The sequence below is a fragment of the Drosophila pseudoobscura genome, chromosome 4 (assembly GCF_009870125.1).
Source record: "Drosophila pseudoobscura strain MV-25-SWS-2005 chromosome 4, UCI_Dpse_MV25, whole genome shotgun sequence".
In the NCBI taxonomy this organism is placed as follows: Eukaryota; Metazoa; Arthropoda; class Insecta; order Diptera; family Drosophilidae; genus Drosophila; species Drosophila pseudoobscura.
The window spans coordinates 28,264,788-28,281,356 of NC_046681.1; the positions used below are offsets into that span (position 1 = coordinate 28,264,788).

Below are 16,569 nucleotides of genomic sequence, written 5' to 3' on the forward strand. Positions count from 1 at the left end.
AAAGAAAAACATATAAAAACATCTAAACAACACTTATTTCTTCTGTTTTAAATCTGGAATTTAAGGGTCGAAGTGGGGTGCTAAACAGCGGCCAATAATTCAGAAATAAAACCAAAAATATCAGATAAATAAATAGAAAAAAGAACTGACTTTTAAGACCAATGTTTTCCTCAGTGTCTAAGCGAAAAAAAACCCACAGTTTTATTCTAAAAACTCTCAAAATTGGAAGAATTTTGTATGTAATAATTTGTATTAAAATTAAGACCTTAAAAGAAAGGCCTAGATATTTGTGAGTTGGGTAAGAAAATTATAAAAGTATATAAATTATACCCCATAAAAAGAAGGCTTATAGATGAACCAACAATGAGGTCAATTGAGGCACAATTTTGTATGCCATTATTACCCATAGAACCACGGAAAGGATGGCAATGAGAGAGCAAACATCGGTGTTATTCTGGGACTACATTTGATAAGCCTTTCTCCACCTTTATAGCCTTTGTTGCAGATCTCCGCTCACACCCGAGCCCGAGACATAAATTGTCTAATTTATGTAATTTTTTCGCTTGAGATCTAGAGATCGGGCTTTGTTTTGGGAGTTCATGTTCGAGCACCGACATAAAAGAGTATCAAATCCTTCGGCTGACGAAACAAGGACACTGCCTTGCTTTTTTTAGTACAGCCTTGAATTATCCGCTTAGGGGGACCAAATTTATTCAATCGCCGAACGAGTAAACCGAATTGCATACAATTTAAGAGCAGTTTCCGAGAATATTGCCAAAGCTGTGTTTTGTGTCCGTTTGCAGGGGGTTCTTGGGGGGGATTTGCAGCTCGGGCCGAGCGGCAGAGGCAATTTAATTTTAAATTTAATTTGCCTGAGTGAAGATTATTAATTTGTGCACATGGCAGGCTGCTGTAAAGTCTTGTGCATTCTGCAGAGTCATAAACTTGGGCAAATAACTCGGTAATCATCGTGGAGAGCGGAGCAGCACTTTCCAGGGCATTATAATTACGTAAAGATGGGGCCCGACTCTCCCGGAGAGCGGCGTGTGCTCTTTGCACGGAAATAAAAATATAATAAAAAAAACCAGAGGCGCAGACAGCATACCTTTTTCCTTTTCCCGGCCTGTTTATGACAGCTCTCACTCGTCGGTACACACTCACCGCTCACCGCTCACCGCTCACCGCTCAGCAAACATTACGTATACGTAACCGCAGTGGTGGCCCGGAACACTGGCAAGTTTTACGATTTTCAAATGATGTACGTACAAATTCATAGAATTTTATATTTAACAGCGCCCAAAAGCGAGCACCGCCCGCTTTACGGCGCTGCGTAGTGTGTGTTTGTAGTTGTTTAGTGTGGGTTTATAGTGCTGTGCCGCACTGTACTGGGTACTGGGTACTGGGTGTGTGTGTGCTCTGTGTGGGAGAGTGTAATTTTTCATTATTTGCCCCGCAGTTTCGCATTAATCAAACATTTCGGAGTCGAGCTGGAAAACTTTGCAGACAAACACAGATGGAGAATTGCTGCCGCCGGGATATTGCCAATTAAAAACTGTTTCACAGCAGAAGTCATTGGCATTTATTAGAGGAATATCTGGGGAATATCTGAGGAATATCTGGGGAATATCTGGGGAATATCTGAGGAATATTGGAGGCACGACAAGCTCATTATAAGCGATGGCCCCACGAGGAAACTTTTTTAATTTAGTTGGCCCAAGAAAATAATACCCCAAAAAGAAAGGAAAACCCATCATCATCATTGACATGGGGTTCATCAGGTTTTTGCCCAGCTGGAGCCGTGTGGGGAAAACTTTTTCCAGCCCACTTTTCCGCCCCGTCACTCGCCCACTAAATGGAAATTTTTCTGTTGTTTTTTTGTTTATTTCCGAAAAGTAATCTCGTGATTTGCCTTTTAGCAGCCTCCGAATTAATCAGGCATAAAATGTGGAGAGAAATGGATTTTAGATTTTAGAGAAATGAATGCCAGAGCAGCCGGCATTTATGGAATTTTATGTTCCATTTTACGGGGGGCCATCAAAAAGTGTGTTCCATTTCATAAATTGGACGGCCAGTGGGGGCGTGAGCAGTGGGGGGGCGGCACTAATTGCCACTTTGGATTGAGTAAACAAGAAATTCCATTTGATGGCTAATTAAAAGAATTCCCAAGAGCGACAGTGCGTCAAATATCTGCCAGATTTGGACATTCATCGCTAGGCAGGACTTGTATACTTCCTTTCGAATTCCTTTCCAAGACTCACCTTTCCTCTGGTTACTCGCTCCTGAAACGAAACAGAAAGTATTTCCTTTGTTAATTAATGTTGGAATTATTTCAATTAGTCAGAGAGCCCTCCACTACGTCCACTTCGACAACCAGTATTCACATTAATTCACATATGTACGAGTGGGTATTCACATTAGTTTGTGGCCAGAGCACAGCACTTGCCGCAGCTCGAGTGCCGTTTGAGAGGATCTCGGGAATTAATATGCAAAGGCAAAGGCCACGCGCGCCCCGGGAGGGGCCTCGCCTTGACTGCACCTCCGATTCAATGACAAATGTTAACCTTTTCAGGCACTCACTGGCTTTCGCTTTCTCTCAGCATAAATATAACCTTTTGTAAGCATTGCCAGCAGGCAATTGACATTGGGCAGGAGAATGTGAAAGAAAAGTGTGTTCCAGGGAGTGCACATGTTTGCTCAAGTGGGGGGGTTTCAGTGAAGAGACGCTTAAACTGTGGCTTAAACCATAATCAAAGCTGCCTGATAGATCGAGGATAAACCCAGACCCACCAGCGACTGGGAGTCTGTAAATAAATGCATTTCGCCAGCCATTCATCATGGACAATGGCAGAATTAGCCCAGCCACCGACTGGCAGCCCCAGACCGACTGTCTGTCTGGGGGCGTGGCACTAAAACCGAAACTAAAACACCGTCCAAACGACAAGAGCCGGGAGCGCGACATTGACGCGTCGAGAGGGAGACCCGGGGGGTGCTGGAGGAGAGATTTATGGGGACGGGCGAGGTCAGAGGGCGTCTGACAAAATGCAATTGGGTTTTAATGCAACTGCAAAGAGCAGCGCAATATTCCATTAAAATTGTATTAAGCAGCAAATGCCGGCGTTACACAAACTCTCATTAAAAGGGGGGCAGGGACGGGGAGGGGGACCGGGAGGGGCTTTAGTGTAATTTTTATGGGGCTTTGGCAGCGTCTGGGGAATTCAATTATGCCGCAACAAGCAGCCGGAATTCCGGGGCCCCAGAAGCTTCTGAGAATCAAGCGAAGGAGAGCCCAAGCCGAGCCGAGCCGAGAGTTAATCAGTTTGACTAACTTTATTTGTGGAGCGCACAGAGGAAACTTTTGTGGGGCCCAGAGAGCGGGTTGGCAGGCAATTACACGCACTGCAATCCTTTGGCGAAGTTGCTGCAGATCCACGTGCCACGCGTGTGTACATCCACTCGAAGAGCAGCTCGTGTTGCGCCTAAAAGTTCTCTAGATAAATGTTGCACTTGCAGAGCCGCAGGCGGAGATTTATGGCCAGCCAAGGGCCTGCCTCCCCCTGGGGGCAAGGCCGGAGAACACATTAACCTATTTTTCGATTCGGATTTATGGCCTGTTGCACACGTTTCGACATTAATTAGAGTGCAGCCCGGGCCGAAATAGACACCTGCTAAATATTTAATGTGCTCGCCTCCGATTCCAGTGGGGATTTAAATATTCCGAACAGTCGCTTTTAATCCGTCTATCGCTCTGCAAATTCCCCATCAATATTGCAGAAAGGCCTGCAGTTTTGATGAGCTGCTGTGGCCTTTGGCCAGCGATTGCTGGGCTGACCTCCCGCCCGTCACTCAACCTTCTGCTTGACCCCAACGCCACAGCGCATAAATCAGAGCTCGCGGAAAAAGTCTTGGCAATTACAAAACAATTAAATTGTCTCTTTAACAAGGGCAGAGGAGCCAAGCAGAGCAGAGCCAAGCCAAGCAAAGCCAGTCAATGTCCAAATCAAGGGAGGAGGAAGAGGAGGAGCCCAGCAACAAAAGCCATCCCCGGCCATCTATTGGCCCTCAGATCCGTGCCCTGGCAACATCCTGCGACTTGTGCGCTGCTCCTCCTCCTCCGGCTTGCTGCTGCCCAGTCAACACGTTTCCGCTCTAATGTTCTCGGCCCCGAAGGAGGAAATGGAAAAAGTGCACAACTCGAACATAATACAAACTTCATTGGACACCAGGGCCACTTCCGCCAAGGCCAAATCGAAGCGGCAGCCGGCAACCGGCAACGTCTGTTTCCATTATTTATTTGCAGCAAATTAAGCCCCCCCCCCCCCGTCCAGAGGGGAGAGCGCAAAAAACAATACTACCCCCGGGGGGAAAGGCGGGCGATGGGCAAGTCAAGTGTCAGCATAAATGAAATTTCCCACCGCAAACTTCCGGCCAAAGAAAAGTGCCAGTGCTGGCCCACTTTGCAGGCTGCTGGTCTCTGGTTAACAATGCATGTGCCTGGCCCGAACTTTTGACGGTCCCGCCGACACACTTCGCTGGCGCCATTAACCTGCAACGAAATGCGGATGCGAATGAGGGGGCACGAGTAAGTATCTGCGGAACACGGACACCCCTATGGGAATCGCTTCCACTGCACATCTGTGCACCCTTGTACAGCTCACGATTCAATTGCAACGTCATTTCCGGTTTCGACTGACACCCTCAGAGGGCCATTGAAGCAGATAGCACAGAGAGGGTGAGGGACTGGGGATGCTTCCTTTTGCTGGATTTAGTTGAAGGAAGTCAAACTTTAGACCTTTAAAAATCACAGGAGCTTACTCCAAAGGGAAGCAACCCTATCTGTAACCCTATCACCTCCATTTTACTAAAACTTTGAACCCCATTTCATTGACAGAAACATCACATTTCGTATTTGCTTCAAATAAATTCAAGAGTTGAAATTGAAGACCCAAAAAAATCACACAATTCGAGTGTTGAAAGATTTCTTGCAGTTCCCTTCAGCACAAAAGTCTAATCAGACGAGGTGAGTACCCATTAGATCTCCCCTAACAATCTATAGTGTAGCCCCCCTGTAGTTATGACCAACATAACACCCATTCTGTTCGCCTGCTACATGCACTTCACGGCGGACTTCTCGCCCGTTAAGGTCTACGAGGACCGGGCTTACTGGGGCAGCCTCGTGTTCTTTCTGGCCATGATGGACCTGCTGTACGGCAACGACATACTGCCCAAGAAGTGGTTCCGCAAGGCCAAGCTGTTCAGGACTATGCTGGAGACCATCTGCGTCTACCTCATCGCCGAGATACCCGTGGCGTTGTTCTGGATCAAGCTCGAGGGCACCATCGACATCTTCCTGCGCCTCGCCGCTGGGAGAGACGGCAATCGTTACGTGGAACTGGAGGCCATCACCGTGGGCTTAGGGCTGTTCTACTGGACGACGATCGTCGCGCAGGCCACCCACGAGGAGTACAGGCTGCACAAGGCCCTCTTCCGCAGTTGTGGCATGTTGCTGGAGTCGTTCAAGGAGCTGCTCGACAGTTTCGACAAACCCAAAGTTCGGACAACTAAAATTAAGGCGATCTTGCAGAGTTCTAAGAATAAATGCCAGTGCCAGTGCCAAGGCTCTGGACGGGAGCACTAGCCTGGAAATGCTCGGTTTAGCAGCCTCTCTGGGCTTGAAAGAAAACTCTTGTATTTTATTCGATCACAGTTTTCGACCAGTGGGGCTATTCGAACCCCCATTAGGATTCTTGGGTGGACGGTGGAGCTCCAGCTTCCACTTGAACCGAGTGTAGGGCGATCTCAGGGACTCTGAGGGAGCTTTGAAGCCATGAAGCTTCGGTGAATACAGTTTTTGATGATATGTAGGTCTACAGAAGCACAGATATCCCATGGATCAGTAACCGCATCAAGCATTTGCTCATTCTCAGGCATAGGGTACCTCCTTGAGGTCTTAGGCAGTCGTGGTCAGGGCCTTCTTGGTCTTGGACCCTGGCTGGGCCTCGAGGATGACCTGTACAGGCACCTGTGGGGAATCAGCTGGCAATTGATTCTCCTTTTCACAGCCACAGCCTCCTTCTCCACCACGAGGGTCCCTATTCCCTGTGTAACCCCGTCAAGCCTTCCCCAGGGTATCCCGTCTGTCCAGGGTAGCCTTTTACCTGATTGTTCTCGCTTTCGTTCCGTCCCTTTGCTGTGTCCTTAAGTTAATCACCAGCATTTACTCTTCCCCTGACCGCCGCCATAGCCTCCATTTAGCCCCCATTTTGTGGTCGCACACAAATGAGCATCGCTTCCGCTTTCCCCCCCTCTTAGGTGTGTAAAACTACAGATAGAATAGAGCCAAGAGGGGGCATGTGTGGGGTGGAGGGGGGCGGAAAAAAAAGCGAATTCTGCAAAGTTCTAGTGAAGCGTCACATTTGCCGGGGGGTTGGGCCTCCGCCTCGCTCCAGTCGAGCGCTTTTTGCTGCCTCTGCCTTTGCTTTTGTGCTAACTTTTTTAATGAACTTGTTGATGTTGCACGCACGTTGTTCACCCCTCCCCCCCCTTCCACTGGTTGTAGCTGTAGTTGCTGCCGCTTGTCTGTCAAATGATTTGCTCAAGTTTGGGGCGATGTGCAGTGCGTGCAATTGACCTGTGAACCCCAACATTTGGCACTCAATTAGTGGACACTGCTCATCGCAATTGTTCAACGTAATTAATGTGGTCCCAAAGAGGCATTCAACGGAGTAAAAAGAAGATCATCTAAGGCCGGGGAATACATACGGACTTGAACAGATATAAATCTCCCATCGCACACTCTTTTCTAGGGGTACAGTCGCATATCTTGCCTTTTCGGGTGGGAAATTTGTCACAACTCAGGCCTTTTCAGGTGGGTGATGGTCCGAAAAGAGTGCCGAGTCCTTGATTCACTTTTTATCCATGAAAAATGGATAATTTTTGAAGATTCTTTGACTTTAAAGGTTTCTGCTTATGCAGGAAGACCTTCATATTCGTTTCTCACCTTCCCAAAGGGCCTCAGGAGGCGCTCTACCTCCTTCAGCACCTCAAGATGTATCCCCTACACCCAGCAGACCCCGCAGACCCAGCAGGTCTCGGCCTTGTGGCCCCCGGAGTCTGTTGTAAAATATGCAACACACTTTTGGTTATACATTTTTGGCAGCACTCCGAACAGGAGGCCAACGACTGCATAATGAATAATTAATTAAAATTTAATTAAAACTGTCTAACAGAGCAGGGCTCTCTGCCCGCCCCTGCCGCCCCCCTCAGTCGTTAAAACTAATGCGGGCTGCGGGTTTGCGGGCTGCCAACTCGGGCTAATAAATCAAGAGCGTGTTAGCGAAATTGATATGCCAGTGGCTCGGCGGAGAGGAGAGGGGCAAGGAGAGGGACTCCACTGTGTCCACCGAAATGGTAAGCTAAAACTTGCATCCAGCCAGGCGTTAAATGCACAACGGGGTAAATAATCGTCACAGCAGCAGCTTCGAGTGCACCAGCACCAGCACCAGTGCGGATACTAACTACAATGGTAGCAAAAGGGAAAACGTAACAATTAATGTCATCAGCTTGCAATATCAACAGCAGCGACAGCCACAGCAACATCAGAGTGAGAGCCAGATAAACAATCGCCACGAGTGGTCAACAATGCCAAACAACAACGTGGCTGACTACAAAATGGTCCAGTGGTCACTCATCGTGGCCATGGCAGGCGGGAGCTACAGACGAGAGCTGCCGCTGGTAGGTGTATTTACATGTTGTTCTGGCCGCCAGCCACGCTGCAACGTTGCAACGTCAACTACATAACTTGTTGACTTGTTGCGACTAATTGCCAAGCGGGAGTGGGTGGCCATCAAAGGTAAATAAAGGTAAAATCTATTAAAGCAAACGAGGAGCTGCCTTCAGGGAGCGGGATATCCACGAGGGAGGATACAGCCACAGATATGGAGGAACTTTGGTTTGTGAGGGAGGGAGGTGTTTGCTCCTCCTTAAACCCTTCTCCCACGCAAAGTTTCATTCGATTTGTGTATCAGCTAATCAACACATTTCACAGGCTTCGAGTGGCACATAAATATCTGTGCCCAATGATTATCTCCGGAGCACCCCCCAAAATACGAGACCCAAAATTGTGCCACATTTCTCTCTCCCGCTCGCTGGCTGGCTGGCTGGCTTCTCGAACAACTATCATAAAGACGGGGCTAACTCATGGCACTAATTAAGTCGAAACCTTAGCATTTACCTAGGGCCTGGGGCGGTGGGGAGGGGAGGGGTGGCTGGGCTCCGGGCCCAGAGATGTGTATTAATAGGAAACCCTTGTTGCGAAGGCTTCGGGGCACATAAAAATGTCATATGTCAACTACAGGTTGCCTTGTCAGCACTCATTAAGCTCTTAACCTCATTCGGGCACACACACACACACACAGACACACTCGTATGCATACGTAAACGGGGCTCTCAGACGCACACTCGCACTCGCCCTCCCCCTCACACCGTCCTGGCCAAATGCAAGTGAGCGCTTTATTACCAATGTCGACACGCCCGGGCTGTGGAGGGAAAGAACAGAAGACAGAGGACAACGGACAGAGGACAACGGAGATGGCAGGACTTTTGTTTCGGGTAATCTGGAGCTGTAGCTGTAGCTGTTGTTGGCTCAATGGAGGCGAACATCCAGCTAGAGCGGCGCCTCTTTAAGCCCTCAACTTGCTGGAAATTATGATTGTGCAGTAGGCGGTAGGCGGTAGACAGTAGCGGAATGCCTTGCCTTTCCGGAGTGTTTGTGCTCTTTCAATTAATTTAACTTTCGCTGTTTTGTTCGCTTTCGCATTTCCCTGACTGGAATGAATGAAATCAAATTAATTACGAGAGACGACGACGACGACGACGACGAGGAGGCTGATAGCAGTGCCAAGGATACGACGCTGACTCGTTTCCTTATGCACATGCATGAAAATTTCTTTTCATAATTTATGTTGCTTCTTCCTTCCTTCTTCTGCTTTGCCTTCGCCTTCTCCTTCTTGGCTCCTTGTGCCATGTCTCAGCCTTTCATTTGAAGGCATTTCCCAGGCGTATCTTATCTGACCTCTTTATCATTATCAACTTCATCAGTTAGGCAGCCGGCTACCAGTGCCAGAGCCAGGCCAAGACTGTGTGGGCGGCCTGCCTGCACTGCTGACTGATACCCCAGACGGTATAGGGGGTATATCAGGCTTCTAAGGGCCTCAGTCTCACTGGAAAAGACTCTCCATTCTTCAGGCCCCAAAAAAGAGAGGTAATCCTCTATTCTGTTCCAATATTCTGCAGCCCCTTAAGTGCATATGTCCCTCCATTTCATGTGTGTGTGTGTGTGCTGGCTCATAATTTGATTTCTCATATGTTTGATTAAGGATGTCGAACACACACGCCCCCACACTCCGCCCCCCCTGAAGTCCTTGCCACACACCCACACACACACAAACGAAGAATACGTTTCCGCATCCGAACTGGAGCTCTAGCTGGCAGTCATTTTGTGCTTTGGTATTGGATTTCATTTCGCATTGCGGCCATTCTTTCGCCGGCTATCGGGTTTCGCCTTTGAGCCATGGTCTTCAGCATATTGTTGAACAAGTTGCCAAGAGCCTCGGCTCCGGCAACATTTTGTGGGTCAATAGATTTGGAAATGTATAGAAAATATTTTCTTTAAATAAGAGAACGTAAGAAATGATTGATAAAAGCACAAGATAGATAGATAGATAGATAGATAGATGGATAGATAGATGGATAGTTGACTGAATGCAGCTGTCAAAGCAGCGGCGGCGACTGCCGGAGAACTCCGGGATTGCTGTCAAAACAATCTCTGCGAAAGCAAATGCCACAACTTACCCTCTCTCGCTTGGCGTTTGTTGAACCTTCAACTCGTTGAACTCTGAATCAGAAATGGGCTCTGTCCGTCTGCAATTCAGGAAGAGAGAGAGGGAGATACAATATATGGAGATTAAAGTGCATTAATCAAGCCGAATTAAATGAATTAAATGTTGACAAAATCTTAATCAGCAACAAGGTTATCTCTGTACTTAATTAAGCAAGTAGCAATTCAATTAGAGCCCGCCCCAGAGACATGCCACATGGGGCCTGCACAGGTGTGTGCTAATAAAGCCATGCCACGGACCGAGGTGGAGCCCTGCTCTGGCAAGCCGCAGAATCAGAAATGTTAATTAAAATCACCGAGCGCCCAGGCATGCCAGGCAGGCCCCCAAATCATTGGGGAATTTCCCCGGACTATCCAGAGCCAGCAGGCGGCTGGCGGCTAAGGGAGACAAATGCTGCAGATGTAAATCTGTTTAGGTTTATTAAATGTTTGGCTAAATAAATTAATTTAGAGTATTTCCAGAGAGGCGGGAGGGTCGTTGGGATTATAGGCTGTAGCTTCTCATTGAGGAAAATGCCAGCATGGCATGGGATCTGGGAGATAGTCCCCTTAGCCCTTAGCCCCCCATGTGGCCACAAAATTAGCTTAAAATAAGTAGAATAATGGTTCCGTGAACTATCCTTCATTGAGTGAAACCATTTCCGTGGAAATAAATATCTAAAAAATAAAAACCCCCTAAGCAAGCCCTCAGGCAAATCATTTTTGCCCAACTTCAAAGCCCTTTCCCTGCCATAATATTTTTGTATATAAAAAGGCGGAGAACAACAAAGCAGAATTGCATTTAAAATTCGTAATGGACGTACAGGAAATACAGGATTCCGATCAGGAAGCATGGGGCTCCGGAAATCAACTGAAAAAGTGCCGCAAAAAGTGCGCCACAGAACGAAACAAAGGGGAAAAGATACACAAACAGTGGCGGACCGAAACAAAAATATGAAATGTGGAGAGCAAGGGACGCGGCAGGAGGGAAGGTCCTTTGATCATAAATCGGGGATGCAATAAATTTAATAAATTTATTCGCTCATACAGTGGCCAGTGGCCAGCCTCGAAAGCCAAAACAATTAATGAGGAATGTCCTTAAAGCCTCGACTAATGCCGGTTTTAAGCCAAGTTTTAGTTTTGTCTGGGTCAAAGTTCGCTGCGGCTGTTTGATGGGTCTGGTCCGCCCCTCCCGCCGCCCCTAAGCCTATTAGCAACAACAAGTTGCATTAAACCGGATGCTAACTTTCATTAAAAACCACTTAACCCGTGCCACGACAAGAGAGACCGCAACGAACCTCCCACCCAGCCCCAACCAGCCCCAGCTCCAACCCCAGCCCGTGTTCTATTCCCAGCTAGGGCTCCCAGTCCTCACTTGACCCACCACTTGACCCATATGACCCACTGTGGTAACAGCAGCAACAAAGGCACTGCCGGCACGTGGATGACTGCCACACTCCTGGATCCAGTCGAGTCCTGATGCTGATGCTGGCCCAGAGAGAGAGAGGGAGAGAGGGAGAGCTCCGAGGTGTAGGCGTGTCTGCCCCGTCGTTAGTCATATTTTTTTGCTTTGGCAAAGAGTGGAAACTTTTTGGAAAACACGAAGCCAAACGAAAAAGAGATATTTTTAATTAAATTAAAGAGCATTGCGTGGTGCAGAGTCCGCAGGGGGATTAGGCGGAATGCAAAGTCAAAAACTGCTGCAGTGTGTGGCGAAAACTCTCAGCAGATTAGAGATTTTTGTTTCGAAAAATCTTAAAAGCAAAGTCCCCAAGGGATGCTCGACTCTGGGATTACATCAACAAATTGCAAATCCCTCTTATCCCGGCCTCAGCCAAAGGACAAACGACAAAGGACACTCTCTGCTGGGCGAGCATACTTTTATGACTAATTGTCGAGCAGTTAAAAAGTTTGTCAGCGCTGCATAAAGTTTCACTTTCAGTTGATCAAGAATATCTTTCATAGACCCCGAGAGGCCCCAAGCCCCGAGCCCCGAGCCTCCAGCCCCCGAGCCTCCATGCCACATGTGCCTCGATGATGGGCAAAGTTTTGTGGCCCCCGTTCGATTGGCAGACGAGTCAGTGTACGCTTATTTCTATTTCATTACTGCTGTTATTTTCATTTAATTTTTTCGCCGCCAAACAAACAAACAAAAGGAGAACCGAAAAACCGAAAAACAGCAAAAGTTGAAAAATGGCCACGCAGGAGGGAGCCCCACTGGGGCAGGGGGGGCTGTGGGGGCACTGCAGACAAAACTGCAAAACTTTGCTGCCACTTTTTTTTGTGTTCGGCTCGAATTTCTGGGCCAACTGTTTTCTTTTAATGCCAAAGCGTGAAAACAAAACTTTTTGCTGCCACTTTTAAACGGCGACACTAATGGCTGGAAATTGAAATGGATTTTGTGCAAATATGTTGCCGAAACGAGTGTCGTGCGGTCTCGGGCAGCAGATGAAAATAAAGTCGAGTTTTCCGAGTGCCTCGTAGGCGTTATTAGCCCGAATCGAAATGTGCAATCGATCGGAGGAGTCGCAAACAAATCCGAGAACCCGAAAGCCCCCACTTAGCTGCTCTCGGGAGACGGAAAAGCCATTAGGAAACCATCTCCCGGAGAATATTTAACAGCCGTTCCCTGAAAGCATATTTATAATGCATCAGCCATGTTTTCGATTCAATGTCGTCCTTGTCTCCCATTGTTTCCCAGTTCCACCGATGAATGGCCAATTAAGGCGGCCATTTCGGGCCCAGTTAAACGGCTGCGGAGGCTTAATGTAAATTAAATATTGCATTTGATACCCCGCCATGCAAATATGCCGATATGCAAATCAAATGCTAATGGGCGACATTCAATCGAACGTCCGGGCAGGACATTGTTTGGAGTATTACAATCGGGACAACCGATTTGTTTGTCCCTCTCTGTATCAGTGTGTGTGTGTGTGACCCAAATAGAAGTTGGCCAGGCCCGAATGCTGCGCTCAATTTCCGCAAACAAACAGTCAAACAAAAGGCAACATTGGGCGGCATAATTAAAATTACTAATTGAAAAGGTCTGCCAGACACACGGCAGGGCTGCTGGCAGCCCCCCTGGCCATCCATCAATACTCGTATTCGCTGTAGAGTTATGACAGCCGAAGCCTTAAACAGAAATTGATTGGATCCCGCTTTAAAGTCTTTCAAAGGAGGTTCTTCCTCCCGAAAGCCTCTCGGCGCCTTTTGGGCCAGAGTGCCATTAGCAAGTGCTGGCCAAATGAAATGAATGCCCCGTCCGATGCACATAAATATTGCGGCCTTCCTGGCCGGTAAACAAACTTCTGCGGTGGACCCACTGTGCGGCCTGATCGATGGGCCATGGAGACCATGGAGGCAGTCGGGTCCCTGACATGTGGCCACCGCACGGAGGAGATCTTTGATTTTGCTGGCTTCTGGTATTAATTGAATTCGGTTGCTGGCAAGCCCTGCCAACTGCTGCTCCCCTAATTCGGAACTTTTGCGGTGATTGTGGCGACCAAACATTTCTAAAAAATTAAATTCAAATACGATGCCAAGGGCCAACAAATCAGGAATGATTTAGCTACTGAAAATAGTTGGCATATAGGAAATTGGATAGAGAGAGAGAGAGAGTGGGCCGAGGACTGGCTCTACCTTTTGTGACTCTCCGTCCGGCTCTAGTTCCAATTTTGTTGCTTCGGCGTTTGGCAGTGGAGCACTTTGTCCACTGGCACATAAATCTTGAGTGCAAATTTTCGTTTTGGCCATAAAAAATTAACAATGCGTAAAGAGGTTGCCTGGAATTAAGAGCCAAGAGCTCGAGCTCGAGGCCGATGCTGGGAAGTTTCTAGCATAAGCCAAGCCAAGGATGTCCCTGCTGCACTTGCTACGCCCCCGCCCCCCCTCATACTGGGGGGGCCATAAAGGTTTTGCGGTCCAGTCCGCCTGCTGCGGGGGCTCGTATTGCGGTCACTTGGCTCTCGGTTCGACTGTGCATTAAGCAAGCCGGCAAACGGACTCCGATTCTCTCTGTTGTTTCATTTTATATGCTCCTGGGACCGTCCTGGAAGTGTCTATCCCTCTGTCAGTCGGTGAGGGGTGGTGGGGGGGGGGGGCCTGTGAGTGCATGGAGCCCTCGTCTTGCTGTCCTTAATTGTGAATATGTGTTAATGTATTCCCTTTAGCATGTTAACATTTTATTCAGCTATTTTAAATGTACCGAGTGCTTGCTTGAGCCCCCACCCCACCCCCCCGGAACGAGGAGTGGCAGGGGGAGCCGTGTCCAACGTGACACCGAACACGTTTTAACGGTGAGCAGCTCCTGGCCCCGGCACCGGCCCCAGCCCCGGACCCTCATAACTTATGCACATAGATAAGCAGCCTCGTCCTTGCGGTTCCCGTGGAGATTCTTGTGTTTTCCGCTGTGCGTGGGCGGGGGGTGGAGGCGGAGGCGGAAGCTGGAGGCTGGCGAGGAGCCCGCTTTGTGGCTGGGCTTCCTTTTTTTAATGCCGCTGGCCGTTTAAGGTAATTATGAAATTTTCATCCTTCGCTGCGAGTATTGTAATTGCTTGAAGATTGGCGGAGGTTAAGCGGAACTTCCTGCAGGCGAAAGTGGAGCCCCAACAGCATCGAAAATTACCCAAAAAACCCTCAGACGAGTCTTGCCCTTTAAAGCTGATTACTTGCCATTCATTGGATACATTTATTCGGCAAACAAACTTGCTATTTCCTATTCAAATATATATTGCAAATCCTTTTCTAGGCAATTGCACTTCAAAGCTGATTGTAGCCTTGGTGGCAGGCCGCAAAGAAATTGCTGTATGGCTGAGGCTGAGGCTGAGGCTGATGCCTGACGTTCGATAAACCGCAATCCGTTTCACACATGCCCCGAAAGCCGCCGGCCTGGCCCGACCTTTATTTATATTTAATTGTATTTACCGCAATGTTGGCATGCGGCACCTCAAATTGTAATTATTTCCTTGATGGACTCGGACTCGGACTCGGACTCAAAGTCGTCCTCGGAGTCGTCCTCCGAGTCGGGCACTCAGTGCACGTTCCATTAATTATGAAAATATTGCCCAAACACTTGTTCTCTCTGTGCGCTGTGCATGCTTCTCCCTCTCCCTCCCTCCCTCTCTCCCTCTCTCTCTCTTTGCAGAGAACCAGAGGCGCACTTTCCACTTTCCACTGGCACTTTCCACTTACATTAAATTTAAAGTATTTACCACAATATTTTCGCTACACTTGCCTCAAATTGTATTTCCAGTTCGCCATTTGTAGCACACTTTTATATATATATAAAGTACATATGTACTGCTGCTGTATTGTATATTTTCGTCAGAGTTTTCTGACGTCTCCTTCTTCGTTTTGTTTGCGGCTGCTGGGGGCCTCCTTCCCGGGCCCTCTCCGGGTCCGAGACGGGGGATCAGCCCCCACCAAAGGGGAGGTACTACAGGGCATTCTCTGAGTCGTTTCATTTGCCCAGCCAAAGACCCCGAAGAATAATCATTGTTGCCGAATTGAAGCCGAGACGAAATCCGAAATTGAATAACTTGTTGGATGGAATGAAAAATGTGGCCCTAATGAAAATTAGGCCGCCAGACGGAGGCCCAGCGTGGGCTCCCGGAGTCACGTTCCGACACGTGGCCGCAGGACATTTATCCCCGGCCACCCGACCGAACGTGCAATTATTCAAAGTGCAAAAAGAGTTTTCGCCATTAAACGTGCAACATTTCGGGGGGTCCAAGGAGATTCTTCATAAGTCGTGGAAAACTTTCGGTTAACTTTTTGTCGCGCAGGGAAACATTTTCCCACCAGCCAGCCTCTAATTTATTGCAGTAATTTGCCCCGGCCCTGCTGTTATTGTGGCTGCATATTAATCCCGAACAGCCATAGCCGAATTACCCCCCGAAATGATTACATGTCCCTGGAAGACGGCAGATGGAAGGCATCCCGGCACGGCTTCGCCTTGGCCTCCATGGCTGGTTCTGGTTCTGGTTCTTGTCCCCGTCCTTGTTGCGGATTTAACAACGCGCCGCTGAAGATCAACATCAAATTACCCTAATCAAATTGTCATTACGCATATTTTAAGTAAATGAGTGCGTGAATTCAGATCAAATTAGCAGCCGGCATCAGTGGCTGACGGCCTGACAGCCTGACATTCAATTTACATGGGATTTTATAGCCCCTGAAGAAGGGGGCTAGGGGAGGCCTATCTTTAACTCGTGGGCGTCTTCTCTCTAGGGATTCCATTCATATTTGATGGATACTTCCCACTCCGCCGCGCAGCACGTGCCCCGAGGCCAACCAATCCCTTAGTTGTGGTGGAAATTAATCAGGCAATGAAACGGGTTAACCGCCTGGCCTTAAAGGCTTGCCCCAACTCGATTCCGGGCGATTCCGGGCGATTCCGGGACGATTCTGGGCTTAGTTAGCAAGCAGTTTAGGAAAAGTTGAAAAGCAAGAAAAAATAAGTAAATACAGAGTGAAGCGTATAAAACTCTTAACAAGACATAAATGGAGGATGCTGCAGTCGTAGAAGAACTGCAAACTTTGGAAGGAGCAAGGGCTCACACACACACACACACACACACACACCACGCATGGAGAAAAAACAAAGTTGGGGCTGGGCAAACACCTCAAGGACGGGGACGGAGTGGGGGCTGAACTGAAGCTGAACTTTTATTTGTTTGACTCGTGAGGAGGAAACT

At 48.3% G+C, this 16,569-nt stretch overlaps 2 protein-coding genes across 4 annotated transcripts in view; one reads left to right on the plus strand and one right to left on the minus strand.

The window, feature by feature from the left end:
* Positions 1–16,569, minus strand: part of rdo (reduced ocelli) — a 47,548-nt gene that overhangs the window by 24,749 nt on the left and 6,230 nt on the right. For all 3 annotated transcript variants that reach the window (XM_015180922.2, XM_033380752.1, XM_033380754.1), the window contains exons 2-3: positions 9,850–9,918; positions 2,259–2,279 (exon numbers count right to left, since the gene is read on the minus strand). The gene's annotated coding sequence lies outside the window, so the exon portion shown is untranslated. The remainder of the gene's footprint in view (positions 1–2,258; positions 2,280–9,849; positions 9,919–16,569) is intronic.
* Positions 4,870–5,647, plus strand: LOC6903213 (uncharacterized). The gene is made up of 2 exons (XM_002132878.3): positions 4,870–5,017; positions 5,070–5,647. The coding sequence occupies exon 2, from the start codon at positions 5,072–5,074 to the stop codon at positions 5,633–5,635; it is 564 nt and encodes a 187-aa protein (XP_002132914.2). The 5' UTR covers positions 4,870–5,017; positions 5,070–5,071; the 3' UTR covers positions 5,636–5,647.

Coding starts and splice junctions, on each gene's coding strand:
- LOC6903213 (XM_002132878.3), top strand. CDS start 5,072: ATGACCAACATAACACCCATTCTGTTCGCCTGCTACATGCACTTCACG.